At 45.1% G+C, this 13,963-nt stretch overlaps 1 protein-coding gene across 1 annotated transcript; it reads right to left on the reverse strand.

The window, feature by feature from the left end:
- Window positions 1–319: 319 nt before the first annotated feature.
- LOC123752277 (uncharacterized) lies at window positions 320–1,564 on the reverse strand. The gene is made up of 2 exons (XM_069332561.1): window positions 1,469–1,564; window positions 320–1,315 (listed from the first exon to the last, which is right to left on the reverse strand). Exons 1-2 carry the CDS (start codon window positions 1,562–1,564, stop codon window positions 320–322), a joined length of 1,092 nt encoding a protein of 363 aa, XP_069188662.1.
- Between the last annotated feature and the right edge of the window lie 12,399 nt (window positions 1,565–13,963).

Below are 13,963 nucleotides of genomic sequence, written 5' to 3' on the forward strand. Positions count from 1 at the left end.
CCCCCCCCCCTTGCACAGTTTTTGTTTCTTCATTAAATAATATATAATATAAAGCACAGTTGATCTATCCTTGACCCCAGCTCCTATCCAGCTGGTGTGGTTGGGCCTTCCACTGTCCTTTCCTCCCAACCCATCCCCCCAACCATCCCTCCCCCTAACCCTCCCCTCTCAACAATTACACAGGTGTACAACTCTCCCCCTTCCCCACCTTCCCTGGCTCACAACAACCCTCCCCCATCACCACCCATGCACGCCCTCACTCCCCTCCATCCCCCCACTCTTTCACCCCCCCCCCCGCCCGCCCCTCCACCCACGCATATCAACCCCCGCCCCTCCGCCCACCTCCGCGCCGCCCATGACTAGGATGCTGGCTGGTCTGGGCGGAAGAGGAAGCCTCCAATTTACAGAGATTTCTCCGTCCCAGGTTCTGGTGGTGGACTTGGGAGCCCCGCCCGGCCCGCCTTTGTCGCGCGCATCCGCCCAAGACTCTCCACGGGCGTGGGTGGTCGTGTGCGAGGGTGGGGGCGTGGGCGGTCGTGAGCGAGGGTGGGGGCGTGGGCGGTCGTGAGCGAGGGTGGGGGCGTGGGCGGTCGTGAGCGAGGGTGGGGGCGTGGGCGGTCGTGAGCGAGGGTGGGGGCGTGGGCGGTCGTGAGCGAGGGTGGGGGCGTGGGCGGTCGTGAGCGAGGGTGGGGGCGTGGGCGGTTGTGTGCGAGGGTGGGGGCGTGGGCGGTTGTGTGCGAGGGTGGGGGCGTGGGTGGTTGTGTGCGAGGGTGGGGGCGTGGGTGGTCGTGTGCGAGGGTGGGGGCGTGGGCGGAGGAGAGGGCGTGTGCGAGGGTGGGGGCGTGGGCGAGGGTGGGGGCGTGGGCGAGGGTGGGGGCGTGGGCGAGGGTGGGGGCGTGGGCGAGGGTGGGGGCGTGGGCGAGGGTGGGGGTGTGGGCGGGGGAGAGGGCGTGTGCGGGGGAGAGGGCGTGTGCGGGGGAGAGGGCGTGTGCGGGGGAGAGGGCGTGTGCGGGGGAGAGGGCATGTGCGGGGGAGAGGGCATGTGCGGGGAAGAGAGCGTGGGCGTGTGCGGGGGTGAGGGCGTGTGCGAGGGAGAGGGCGTGGGCGTGTGAGGGGGAGAGGGCGTGGGTGAGGGCGTGTGCAGGGGTGAGGGCGTGGGCGTGTGCGGGGGAGAGGGCGTGTGCGGGGGAGAGGGCGTGGGCGTGTGCGGGGGAGAGGGCGTGAGCGTGTGCGGGGGTGAGGGCGTGGGCGTGTGCAGGGATAAGGGCGTGGGCGTGTGCAGGGATGAGGGCGTGGGCGTCTTCACCAACTTTGGCTAATATGTCATTTTACAATATACATTAAGTGTATACTCGACAAAAATATATATATCATACGTATGGATTTTCACTGGAAATAAAAATGAATAACTGGAACATATTTCGAATTTGACAACGACACTAATCTTTTCGTCGTCCCTCTCACCAACGTTATTAGATTTTTTCTGCTCCACTTTCCCATCTTCCTTCTCTTTTTCCTCTTTTTCTTTTGAACATCTTCCTCTTCTCTTCTCCTTTCCCCTCATCTCCTAACTCTCTGCCTCCCCCACCTTCCCTTCCTCTTCCTTCGTCTAGACTCGTCTGTAGGGATAGTGATGTTAGACAATGTATATTTAGGTAAATAACATATATTTACGTCCCCTGGACTCCCTGTGTCAGGAAGCGCTGCATTATTGATTGTATGCACTACTGATTGCATGCACTACTGATTGCATGCACTACTGATTGCATGCACTATTGAATGTATGCACTACTGATTGCATGCACTACTGATTACATGCACTATTGAATGTATGCACTACTGATTGCATGCACTACTGATTGCATGCACTATTGAATGTATGCACTACTGATTGCATGCACTACTGATTACATGCACTATTGAATGTATGCACTACTGATTGCATGCACTACTGATTGCATGCACTATTGAATGTATGCACTACTGATTGCATGCACTACTGATTGCATGCACTATTGAATGTATGCACTACTGATTGTATGCACTACTGATTGCATGCACTATTGGTTGTATGCACTACTGATTGCATGCACTACTGATTGCATGCACTATTGAATGTATGCACTACTGATTGCATGCACTACTGATTGCATGCACTATTGAATGTATGCACTACTGATTGCATGCACTACTGATTGCATGCACTATTGAATGTATGCACTACTGATTGCATGCACTACTGATTGCATGCACTATTGAATGTATGCACTACTGATTGCATGCACTACTGATTGCATGCACTATTGAATGTATGCACTACTGATTGTATGCACTACTGATTGCATGCACTATTGAATGTATGCACTACTGATTGCATGCACTACTGATTGCATGCACTATTGAATGTATGCACTACTGATTGCATGCACTACTGATTGCATGCACTATTGAATGTATGCACTACTGATTGCATGCACTACTGATTGCATGCACTATTGAATGTATGCACTACTGATTGTATGCACTACTGATTGCATGCACTATTGGTTGTATGCACTATTGATTCTATGCACTAACACTTGTTTCCTCTTAAATACTTTTGTCTGTCTCTAAATGTATATCTGACGGGTTATATTAGTATTTATTACTCGCCCTCATTGTACCTCAGGGTTGAGCTTCGGATCTTTGGTCCCGCCTCTCAACTCTCAATCAACTGTGAGCAGGTTCCAGTGTTCATAGGCCTCAATCATATCTTCATTTCAATCTGTGTATGGAGTCTGCCCTCGTTACATTGCTTCCAAGTACATTCCATTTAAATACTCTGACACTGAACAAATTCGTATGTCTATGTGGTTCATTTGGGTACTCGGTTTGCACCTGTGTCTCCTTTTACCAGCACTATCCTTGCTAAATAGTGTCTTTATCTAACTTACCAATTCATATGAGAATTTTGTATGTGGTAATCATGTCTTGCTTAACTCCTCTGTCTTCTAGCGGCGTGAGGTTTAATTTATGCAGCCTTTCCTCGTAACTCATACCTCGTACTTCTGGGGCTAGTTTGGTGGTATACCTTTGAACCTCATCTGACTTCTTGTGCTTGACTTGATATCGTCTCTAAGCTGGAGCCGTATACTCCAGGATTGGTCTGACATATGTGGCATAAAAGTTTATGAATAATTCCTTACACAAATTTTTAAAGGCGGTTCCGATGTTAACCAGCCTCGCATGCGTCGCTGATGATATCCTTTATATGTGCACTTGAAGAGACAGGTTCTGTGTGATATCCTCCTCTCCGTTTGTTTCATGAAGAATTTCGTCGCCCATTTGGTACGGTGTGTCTTGTCACTTGATCCCTCCAACTAGTTTCATTACGTTACATTAGCTCGAGTTAAACTCTAGCTGCTATTTGTTGGAAAATTCTTTCAATTTGTCCTTGTCGTCTTGTAGCTTTTTACTATCTTCCTCTGTCTAAATCCTTCTCATGATTTTTGTGTCAGCAGCAAACATAGAGAAGAATGAGTCTATTCCCCATAGAAGATCATTTACATGTATGAGAAACGGGATAGGTTCAAGAACAAAACCCTGTGTGACACCTCGCCACTCTGAGATCCCCTTCCAACAGTAACTCCCTGTTTTCCGTTAGTTAAGTACTCCCTTATCCAGTGGAACACCTTCCCTGTTACTCCTGCCTGTTTCTCCTACCTATGCACTAGTCTTTTATGGGGTACTGTGTCGATGGCTTTCCGATGATCCAAAAATATGCAATCTGCCTACTCTTCTCTTTGTCTAATTTCTGTCGCCTGGTCATATAATTCTATTAAACCTGTAAGAAAAGATTTACCATCCTTGAACCCATGTTGGTGATATGTTACAAAGTTCCTTCTCTCCAGATGATATCTTGAGGTTATCTTGAGATGATTTCGGGGCTTTAGTGTCCCCGCAGCCCGGTCCTCGACCAGGCCTCCACCCCCAGGAAGCAGCCCGTGACAGCTGACTAACTCCCAGGTACCTATTTACTGCTAGGTAACAGGGGCATAGGGTGAAAGAAACTCTGCCCATTGTTTCTCGCCGGCGCCTGGGATCGAACCCAAGACCAGAGGATCACAAGTCCAGCGTGCTGTCCGCTCGGCCGACCGGCTCCCCATGATGATCAAATTTCTCTCATAATCTTCTTCAACTTGCATGTAGTTCAGTGCCTACTGCCTCCCCTTTTGTATATCGAGACTACATTAGCAGTCTTCCAACTTTTCGCCAGTTCTCCTGTTACCAGTGACTTCTTATACACCATACCTTGAGGTGCTTCCGGGGCTTAGCGTCCCCGCGGCCCGGTCGTCGACCAGGCCTCCTAGATTCCGGCTACGATTCTTCACCACACTGTTAATCTCACAAGTCCTCCAGTGATGCCTAGTTTAATGCCTCTTAGCTCAGGAACTTCTCTTTGTTGTATTGTGAAGACCTCCTGAAGTCTCTTGATGAGCTCCATGCATACTTTGTGAGTTTTTTTTTGAGCCTGTTTACTCTTATCCTAAGTTTGATTATCTGTTCCTTCACTGATGTTTTCCTCTTGATGTGGCTGTGAAGCAGTTTGCGATGGGTCTTTGCTTACTGTGTCATTTTCATACTGTCTCTCTGCTTCTCTTCTCACACTGTAGCGTTCATTTCCTGGCCCTCAAGTATCTTCCTCTACCCTCTGATCTCCCATTATTTCTATAATTCCTTCATGCTCAAAGTCATTCTGCTTCTTTACATCCCTGATTAAACCATGGGTTCCTCCTTTGTGTTGACTAGTTTTTCCTTTTGGGCTGGGACAAACTTGCAAACTGCCACTTGAGTGTGATGTAGTTCATCATGTCTTGTACAGCCCTCCTGAAAGTTCTGTTACCCATGACATTTTAGTTAGGAATTGTCTTATCTTCTCGCAATTTTCCCTTTGGTATGCTAGCCACTTGTTTTCTGGTCTCTTCTGTGAATATGTTATCCCTTCATCTACCAGATCTACAACCGTGTGTACCCTGTATTCACTCATTCATACGGGGGGGGGGCTTCTAAATTGATTTCCTTTATGTCTGGCTCGTTTAGAATGAACAGGTCTAGCTGGTTCGTTATTGCCTCTCGTTCTTGTTGGTCGCCGAACATGTTAGTTAAAAAAAAGTTTCTAGTTGCCACGTCCGTGTTAATTTAGCAACCCCTTCCCCCCCCCGTGTTTCTGTCCTTCCCCTCACCTCCAATATGGTACTTTCTTCTCCCAGTTTATCTTTCTAAGATTGAATTCTCCTATGCTAAGAAGTCGGAATAGATGACTACAGTCTGTCTGTCCCTCTGTCTCTGTTCATATATTTCTGTCATTTCTGTATATATTTCATTGTGTGTCTCGATCGCATTATTTTTATTTATTTGTTACAAACTGAGAGGTAGGTTGGGGCATGAAAATGGTACATAGTAATTGAGTACACACCTGTGGACGATGTACACCTGTTAGAATCAGATATTGTGTGTGTGTGTGTGTGTGTGTGTGTGTGTGTGTGTGTGTGTGTGTGTGTGTGTGTGTGTGTGTGTGTGTGTGTGTGTCACTTGCATTGAACAATCAATATAATCTGTCAGTTCCGGTCGACACACACTCCATGTTTTATTGTGGCCGATTAATGTGACAATATTTTTCAGTTTCCTGTCTACGTTTACTTTAGGGAAAATGAATAACTTTCTTATAAATAAGAAAACAATAATTTATCTTAGTTTAGTTCGAATTAATAGAAAAAAAATCCCATGCCAAGTGTTAAATAGGATTAACAATGAGATTTACGCAAATGTATTGTATTGAGATACGCATTTGGCCCCTTATTGATTGATGAAGATTAAGCACCCAAGAGGTGGCACGGGCATGAATAGCCCGTAAGTGGCTTCAATGATTGATTGATTGATAAAGATTAAGCCACCCAAGAGGTGGCACGGGCATGAATAGCCCGTAAGTGGTGGCCTTTTTGAGCCATTACCAGTATCAAGAGCTGATATTGGAGATCTGTGGAGGAGCGACTGCACCCTGCGTGACGGGAGATGTCTCCCGGACTAAATGGTGACCAAATGGTCTCGGCTTCAATTGGCCCGTTCTCAATTTATAGCCGGTGAAGATAGAGCAAAGGCCGGAGATGGCGGCCACATGTTCGGCTGTTCGACAACTCTATCCCAGCTCCTGGTATCCTTACCTGACGCTTACACAGCTATGAACACTGACGAGGAAATACATCTGTTTAATCTGTGGAGTGTTGACCATCACTCTCTTTTGTTTCTCCAAACTCTCTCTCTGGTTGTGTTGGTGTTAATATAGGCTTAAATACGTCTTGTGGTGTTGATTCTATTTTGGAGGCGTATACTCGAGTCGCCCCGTCTCCACCCCCCCTCCCTCCCTCCCTCCCTCCCTCTCTCTCTCTCTCTCTCTCTCTCTCTCTCTCTCTCTCTCTCTCTCTCTCTCTCTGTGTTAAAGATTTATTTTCATCAGTCCCTCTCTGATCTCAATGGTATACGTCGTTTGGTACCCCCCCTTCAATTGTTTCTTTAGTCACACGCGGCATCTCGACGGTTTTTGACTGTTCCTGGCGGTTGTAAACAGCCGTTGTGAGAGAGATGTGTATTAGTCGTCATTTTCACACCCCAGGAAGCAAGAAATGACGCCCATCCCACCTCTCCACCCCGTCATATACTCTCCTCCCCACACCCACCCAACGCACGCCCCTCTCTGCTAAATCCTCTCTACCTCATAACCCGTCTCCTCTCCCCCTTCATCCTCGACCCCCCCCCCCTCCATCCTCAACCCCCCCCATCACCCACGAAGTCTATTGTCCAAAATGTTGCAGTACACCTCTCACTAGTCAGCCCGTCCTCTTAAGATTTCATAACGTCAAGAAGCTGTCGCATTAAAGTGTCATTATCCTAACCTACCAGAGAACCCAAAACAGAAAACGAGACAGTACATCAATTTCGTGAGCCTCTACCATTTTCTAGTACGACAATTTTTTGGTCTTAGGTAGAGTATACGTCAAAATACAACGTTCTGTTAGGAGGACGGGTCGCACTAGCAGCTTCGACAAGGGCCCGTATACGTGTAGGGTTTTGCTGTGGGATACGAAGCGTCCCTGGTGAACGCATGACCAGTGTGTATCAACTCTTGCTGCTACTTCAGTTTCCCCTTGAAAACCTCTACTTTGTCTCTAGTAATATTTGTTATATTCGCTTGTAGAAATTTTTTAAGAGCAGTGGACAACCGGTATTAAGTGGATTATGTTCGGGAGTGGAGTATACCAGCTGGTTATAGTCATTATATAGGCTCTTGTGGCGGCCGTGATAACCCTCCCAAATCACAACTGTTCGTGAAAAAGTTAATAAAAGCAAGCAGTTGTGAATTGGGTTTCTAGTTCATAAACAGAGAGGAGCGACATCCCGGATTCACGACCATTTGGTTATTGTTAATTTGGAAAAGACTGATAATTATACCGCCGGTTTATTAAAACCCTCGATTAAATCGCCCATGACTTTCCGAACAGCATTACAATCAATCCCAATCCTCCCAATCCAATCTTTCCCCAATCCCCCAGACAACTCAACTGGACTCAATACGTGGAAGGCACTCGTACTCGATCTAGTATAGGCGTGAATTATGTTGATTCTGAAGCGTCTCTCTCCATTTACCGACAGACAAACACGCGACCCATTATTCTTGCCGTTTAATTAACCCTGACAGAAAGGGTAATTTTCTCCAGCCGGACCTCTACAATGATAGTTATAAGGATCTATAAAGCATAGCGATAGACTACACTAAAGACACACTCAAGAGCTGATATCACCGGTGATATATTTCCTCTATGAACACACATCAGGTGCTAAGTGTAGTGCATAGACTGTATTTGTATGTGTCTCCCAACCTGTATGTATATGTATGCATTGGTATCACTAACAGTATGTATATGTATCCGACTGTGTTCCTATCTGTGTATACCTGTGTGTTTGTGTATATTGACGTTAGTATCCGCATGTGTATCTCCTAATCCTAATGTTTTTCATGGTCACAATAATCCTGGGCTTGTTGGACTGTCCTAATAGAGGAGGAGTGGGAACCCTGGACATGAACTGAGCTTCACAACTAAGCTATAACATTGCCACTGGAGGTTGTAGGAACCCCTGAACGTATCTCCCATGAAAAAAAATTACACAACCGCCTATTCATATACAACTCCTCCTCTTGAACCGTCTTACCTTATCTCTAAAATACATGGGTTTATCCCCCCCCCCCCTATGATAAGTATTCCATACGTCCGTCGAGGATAAATTACTTTGTTTATAAAGCTGAACTTTCTAAACTTGAAGTATATAGTTCCCCCCCCCTCCCACTTCCATTATTTTTGATACGTCATTAATCTGGCCTTAGATCAATACATTATCCCTTAGGTGCCAGTAGCTCATACATCATTAACACCTGGCACCAGCTACACTTGTACCCCCACTTCTGTCTCGCCTCATTCACACATCAGACGCCACCACCAAGAACACACTATGGCTGCCATCTTAAATACCAACTTAACAGCTCTCATTATACGAGCCATTTTCCCCCATACAACAATGTAACACCCAAAGGAGTCAGAAGCACTTGATAATTAACATTCAAAAGGCACAAAGGTGTTGGGGGGGGGGACGGTAATTAACGAGAGGAGGTCATTACAGGGTCAGTGGCGGAAGTGTGAGATTAGCGACACTTGGCAATAACAGTGGGACTGATGTGCCACACTTTAAAAAGGTTCAGATCCTCTGGTAAATATGGTGGGATTTCACTCTAATGGGTTTTGTGGGGTTTAACTTTGTGTTTACTTGGATGGGGAGGTGAAGGGACATGGGGTGGGGGGGGGGGCCGGATGGGCTAGGCATGAATGACCTGGTTATGGTACAATATTAATGGATACACCCACAAGTCACATTCACACACCTGCAAGTCACATTCACACACCTGCAAGTCACATTCACACACCAGAGTCAGGCATGATGTCCCTTATCTATAGCCGTGTTGTTGTTTACTTACAAACCTAATTCTTTTTGTGTGTGTGCAACTAGTCTTAAACTTATAATCCTTTCAAGTACTTTGCAAGGGCTGGTTGTAAGTTACACTTGTCTGTAATTAAGTGCTTCTGCTCTATCTCCTTTCTTGTAGATTGGCACCATATTTGCCTCCTTCCAGCAGCTAGGCAAGTCTCCCCTGTGCAAGTGATGCATTATAGATCAGTGCTAGAGGTATGCTGAGGGCCTGTGCTGCTTCTTTTATCACCCATGGTGATATTTGATCTGGTCCAGTAGCTTCACTTACATCCAGTGGTGCTAGCTGTGTTCTTACTTCCTCTGCTGTTACTTCAATATTTAGTAGTTTCTCATCAGGGGGCTGCTTCCTCATCTAGCTCTGGGAGCTGCTTAGGCTCAGTACTAAACACTCCATGGAAGCGGGAATTGAGCGACTCACAAATTTCGTTATCTTTTTCTGTATACTGGCCTCCCCTTTATCGTAACCTGGTCATTTGGTCATTCACTGTCATTTTCCTTCTTATATGGCTATGTAGGAGTGCGGTTGGCTCTTTGCTTTGGTGGCAATATTTTCATAATTTCCTTTTGACAATCTTATGTTTATATAGTCAGCCCTGTCCCTGTTGCATCTATTCCGGTTAACCTCTGCCCTTTGCCTTCTGTATTTCCTCCACTCCCTCCTCCTTTTTGTTTTTGCTTCCTGGCACTGTCTATTGAACCACGGGTTATTATATGTTCCATATTTTTCCCTTAATGGTGATATGAATCTCTCTTCTGCCTCTTTGCACCTCAGTTGTACTTGGCCCATCATTTCCTGGACTGTCTTCCCTCTAAGTTCCTCCTCCCAGTAAAATAGGTACCTGGGTGTTAGTCAGCTGTCACGGGCGGCTTCCTGGGGGTGGAGGCCTGGTCGAGGACCGGGCCGCGGGGACAGTAAAGCCCCGAAATCATCTCAAGATAACCTCAAGATGACCTCAAGATAACCTCCCATTGCACATATCCCAGACACACTCTTACTTTCATGTAGTCTCCTTCCTATAGTCTACTCTCCCTTCCCGGACTCCTTGTCTTATGGGCACTGTTCTGAGTTCCATCATGTAGTCGATTACCAGGACACAATGGTCACTTGCTCTTAGTGGTATTTCATACTCTTAAGTTCTCAATGTCTTCCTCCTCCTGGGTGAAAATCAAGTCCAGCAAACTTGGTGTATCTCCTCGACTATCTCCTGTGTCCTCCTTTACATGTAACTGAAAACTCACACCCCAGAAGTGACTCGAACCCATACTCCCAGGAGCAACGCAACTGGTATGTACAAGACGCCTTAATCCACTTGACCATCACGACCGGACATAATGAGGTGATAGCCGAGGCTATTTGAACCACCCCACCGCCGGCACTCGGATAGTAATCTTGGGCATAGCATTTTACCAAATCACCTCATTCTTTGGGGCACACGTGAGGAACACAAATGCGAACAAGCCTGAATGGTCCCCAGGACAATATGCAACTGAAAACTCACACCCCAGAAGTGACTCGAACCCATACTCCCAGGAGCAACGCAACTGGTATGTACAAGACGCCTTAATCCACTTGACCATCACGACCGGACATAATGAGGTGATAGCCGAGGCTATTTGAACCACCCCACCGCCGGCACTCGGATAGTAATCTTGGGCATAGCATTTTACCAAGTCACCTCATTCTTTGGGGCACACGTGAGGAACACAAATGCGAACAAGCCTGAATGAGGTGATTTGGTAAAATGCTATGCCCAAGATTACTATCCGAATGACACACACAGTTCTGGATATAAAATGCGCTTGTGGTAAACGCAGCTGAATATGATGATGACTATATTTATAATGATTAAATATAATATGAAGAATATGATTCATCATTTGATTATTATAAAAGCAGGTAGTAAGAAGGTGAACAAGGGAGGTAATGTAGGTATAAAGAAAAAATAAGGGAGATAATGGAGAAAGATAAATGCGACATGAAGATTTAAGTAAAAAAAAAATGGGGGGGGGGGAAGGGGGGGAAAAATAGAGAAGGTAGAAAATAAAGGGTAAAAACTAAGAGAGGGAGACAGGAGAACAGAAACAGAAGGAAACTGATATTTTATATATTATATTATATTATATATATATTTATATATATGTATATATATATATATATATATATATATATATATATATTATATATATATATATATATATATATATATATATATATATATATATATATATATATATATATATATATATATATATATATATATGTCGTACCTAGTAGCCAGAACGCACTTCTCAGCCTACCATGCAAGGCCCGATTTGCCTAATAAGCCAAGTTTTCATGAATTAATGTTTTTTCGACTACCTAACCTAACTTTTTCGGCTACCTAACCTAACCTATAAAGATAGGGTAGGTTAGGTTAGGTAGGGTTGGTTAGGTTCGGTCATATATCTACGTTAATTTTAACTCCAATAAAAAAAATTGACCTCATACATAATGAAATGGGTAGCTTTATCATTTCATAAGAAAAAAATTAGAGAAAATATATTAATTCAGGAAAACTTGGCTTATTAGGCAAATCGGGCCTTGCATTGTAGGCTGAGAAGTGCGTTCTGGCTACTAGGTACGACATATATATATATATATATATATATATATATATATATATATATATATATATATATATATATATATATATATATTTATTTATTTTAAGTTTTGCGCCGAGGGGCGAGTTTATTGGGCAGCGCCACTCATCCTGTCAATGGACACCCCGCCATAGCAGCATGTACAACACTCCCCAATAGGAAGAAAACCCGCTGGGTTATTCATCCTGTCACTTGTACCCAGACACAGCTGGGACTTGCTTAACTGTCTCAAGTGAACAGCTTCTCAAAACAAGAAGATTAACAGTTCTCAACCCTTAAAAGCTTACATTATCTTCCAGGTGCAAAATGGGGAAATTTTTTGAGAACAGCATTTATATATGACAGATAGAATTTTCCTAACTCAAACAATGTGGGGTTTACTATGCCACACATACTTCTAATGACTATTAAATGTTCACATTCTCTCAGGTAGTGATCAAGGCGGTGTCCATCACTCTCACCACAAATTCTGCAACTCCTCTGCTCAGCTCTTGTTTCCATCCTGAATCTCCATGGATATTTGTATCTAAGACGAATTCTTGCTATTACTGATTGTCTCCCACGGCCACCTCCTCTTCTTCCATATTGATTAGGATTGCCAGCTGCAACCTCATTCCACTAACGTTCAGATTCACTGGTTTGTGCTTCTATCCCTTTCCTCAGTAACTTTGTCACGATGATATTGCCTGATAATACCTCAAATTGTAGATGAGTCTTAAATGGGGTATGAAGTATTCAATATGGTTTCAGCATGCAGCACATCTACTCGTTCATTTTCACATATTCCAACATGGGAGGAGATTCACATAAATTTGGCGACTCTTCCCTGATTGGTCAGTACTCTCGCAACTCTCTTGATTTCAGCGACTATCGCAAGATTTTCTGCCCAATTTTTATTAAGGCTTTGTAGTACTGCTTTTGAATCAGTGCAGATCACTGCGCCATTAGTATTTCTTTCAAGAAATCTTAACGTCATAACAATGGCAGTTAGATCAGCTTGCGTTGAAGAGGCATAGTTATCAATAGGTGCTTTTTCTTCCCTTGCGTTTTGAAAGGCATTATTCCTAATTACAGTGTATGCTGCACCAGCCCTGCTATTGGCAGGATTAGATGACCCGTCAGTGTATATTTGATCTCATTCATTCCCAGCTTCTTTTTATATTTCCTCCAGATACCCGTGCCTCATTTCTTGTGGTATCATGTTGAACGTTTTCACTGTCATTTCATTGATGATAATCCTGCATGGTTCATCCTCCCAGGGAGGTAACCTCTCTACAGGCATGACTTCACGGGCTCCCTGTATGACTAACCATCCTCCGAGATGGGGACTTTTATTACCACTGCTACCTTATTCAATCTTGTGTTGATGATATCCCTCAAAATGCTTGTGGAGTCTGCCAGTGCAGACTGCCTATCACATGCCTCTGTATGACTAACCATCCTGTGTGATGGGGATTTTTTTTTTAGCATCACCTAGTTAGCTTTTTTGACACACTGTACTCCACTTCATATAGTCTAGGGTAGCTGCACTAATGCAGATGTACCTCATGTATTAATAAAAAAAAAAAAAAGCTCACGGGCTTGCTCAAGCAGGTGAAGTTCTTCCCAGGTAGCAGACTGACCGGTGTTGCCAATTTTTGCTTTTCCTGTTTCCTCCTGTGAGTAGCACAGAACTCATTTTTTTCTTGGCAATATCATTGTAATGGGGATCTTAATTTCAAGCTTAGCCTTCAGTGTTACTAGTATACAGAGTTAAATTACAGTGTTACTAATAAGTACAGTGTTACTAGTAGTGTTGGGGTGGATTTCTAGGACAAGGGACAGTGACGGGAGGGGAAGAGGGGGGGGGGGGGGAACGAGAGGGGTAATCCTAGGGGGGGGGGAGGGTCAGGTGGTCAGACCAGCGTAGCAAGGCACCCGACACCACCTGCCACCACCTGATACCACCTGACACTCTGAGTGAACAACCAGCCTGGTCACGCCCAAGGGGACCTCTTCCCCCATCCTCTATTCCCCTTTACCCGCTTCTCCTTCCCCCCCTTCCCTCTCCTCCTACCATATCATCATAATCATCAGTTACCTTCACCATCTCCACCCATCCTCCCCCTCCACTATCACCTACACTATCAACTCGACCCTCCTGCCTGCATCACCACTACTGTACAACCTGCATAATAGTAATATTATTATCCCCTCACTCCACCCCCCCTCTCCCGCGACCATCAACTTGGTAGAGGTAAAGTTA

The sequence above is a fragment of the Procambarus clarkii genome, chromosome 28 (genome assembly GCF_040958095.1).
Source record: "Procambarus clarkii isolate CNS0578487 chromosome 28, FALCON_Pclarkii_2.0, whole genome shotgun sequence".
Lineage (NCBI taxonomy): Eukaryota > Metazoa > Arthropoda > Malacostraca > Decapoda > Cambaridae > Procambarus > Procambarus clarkii.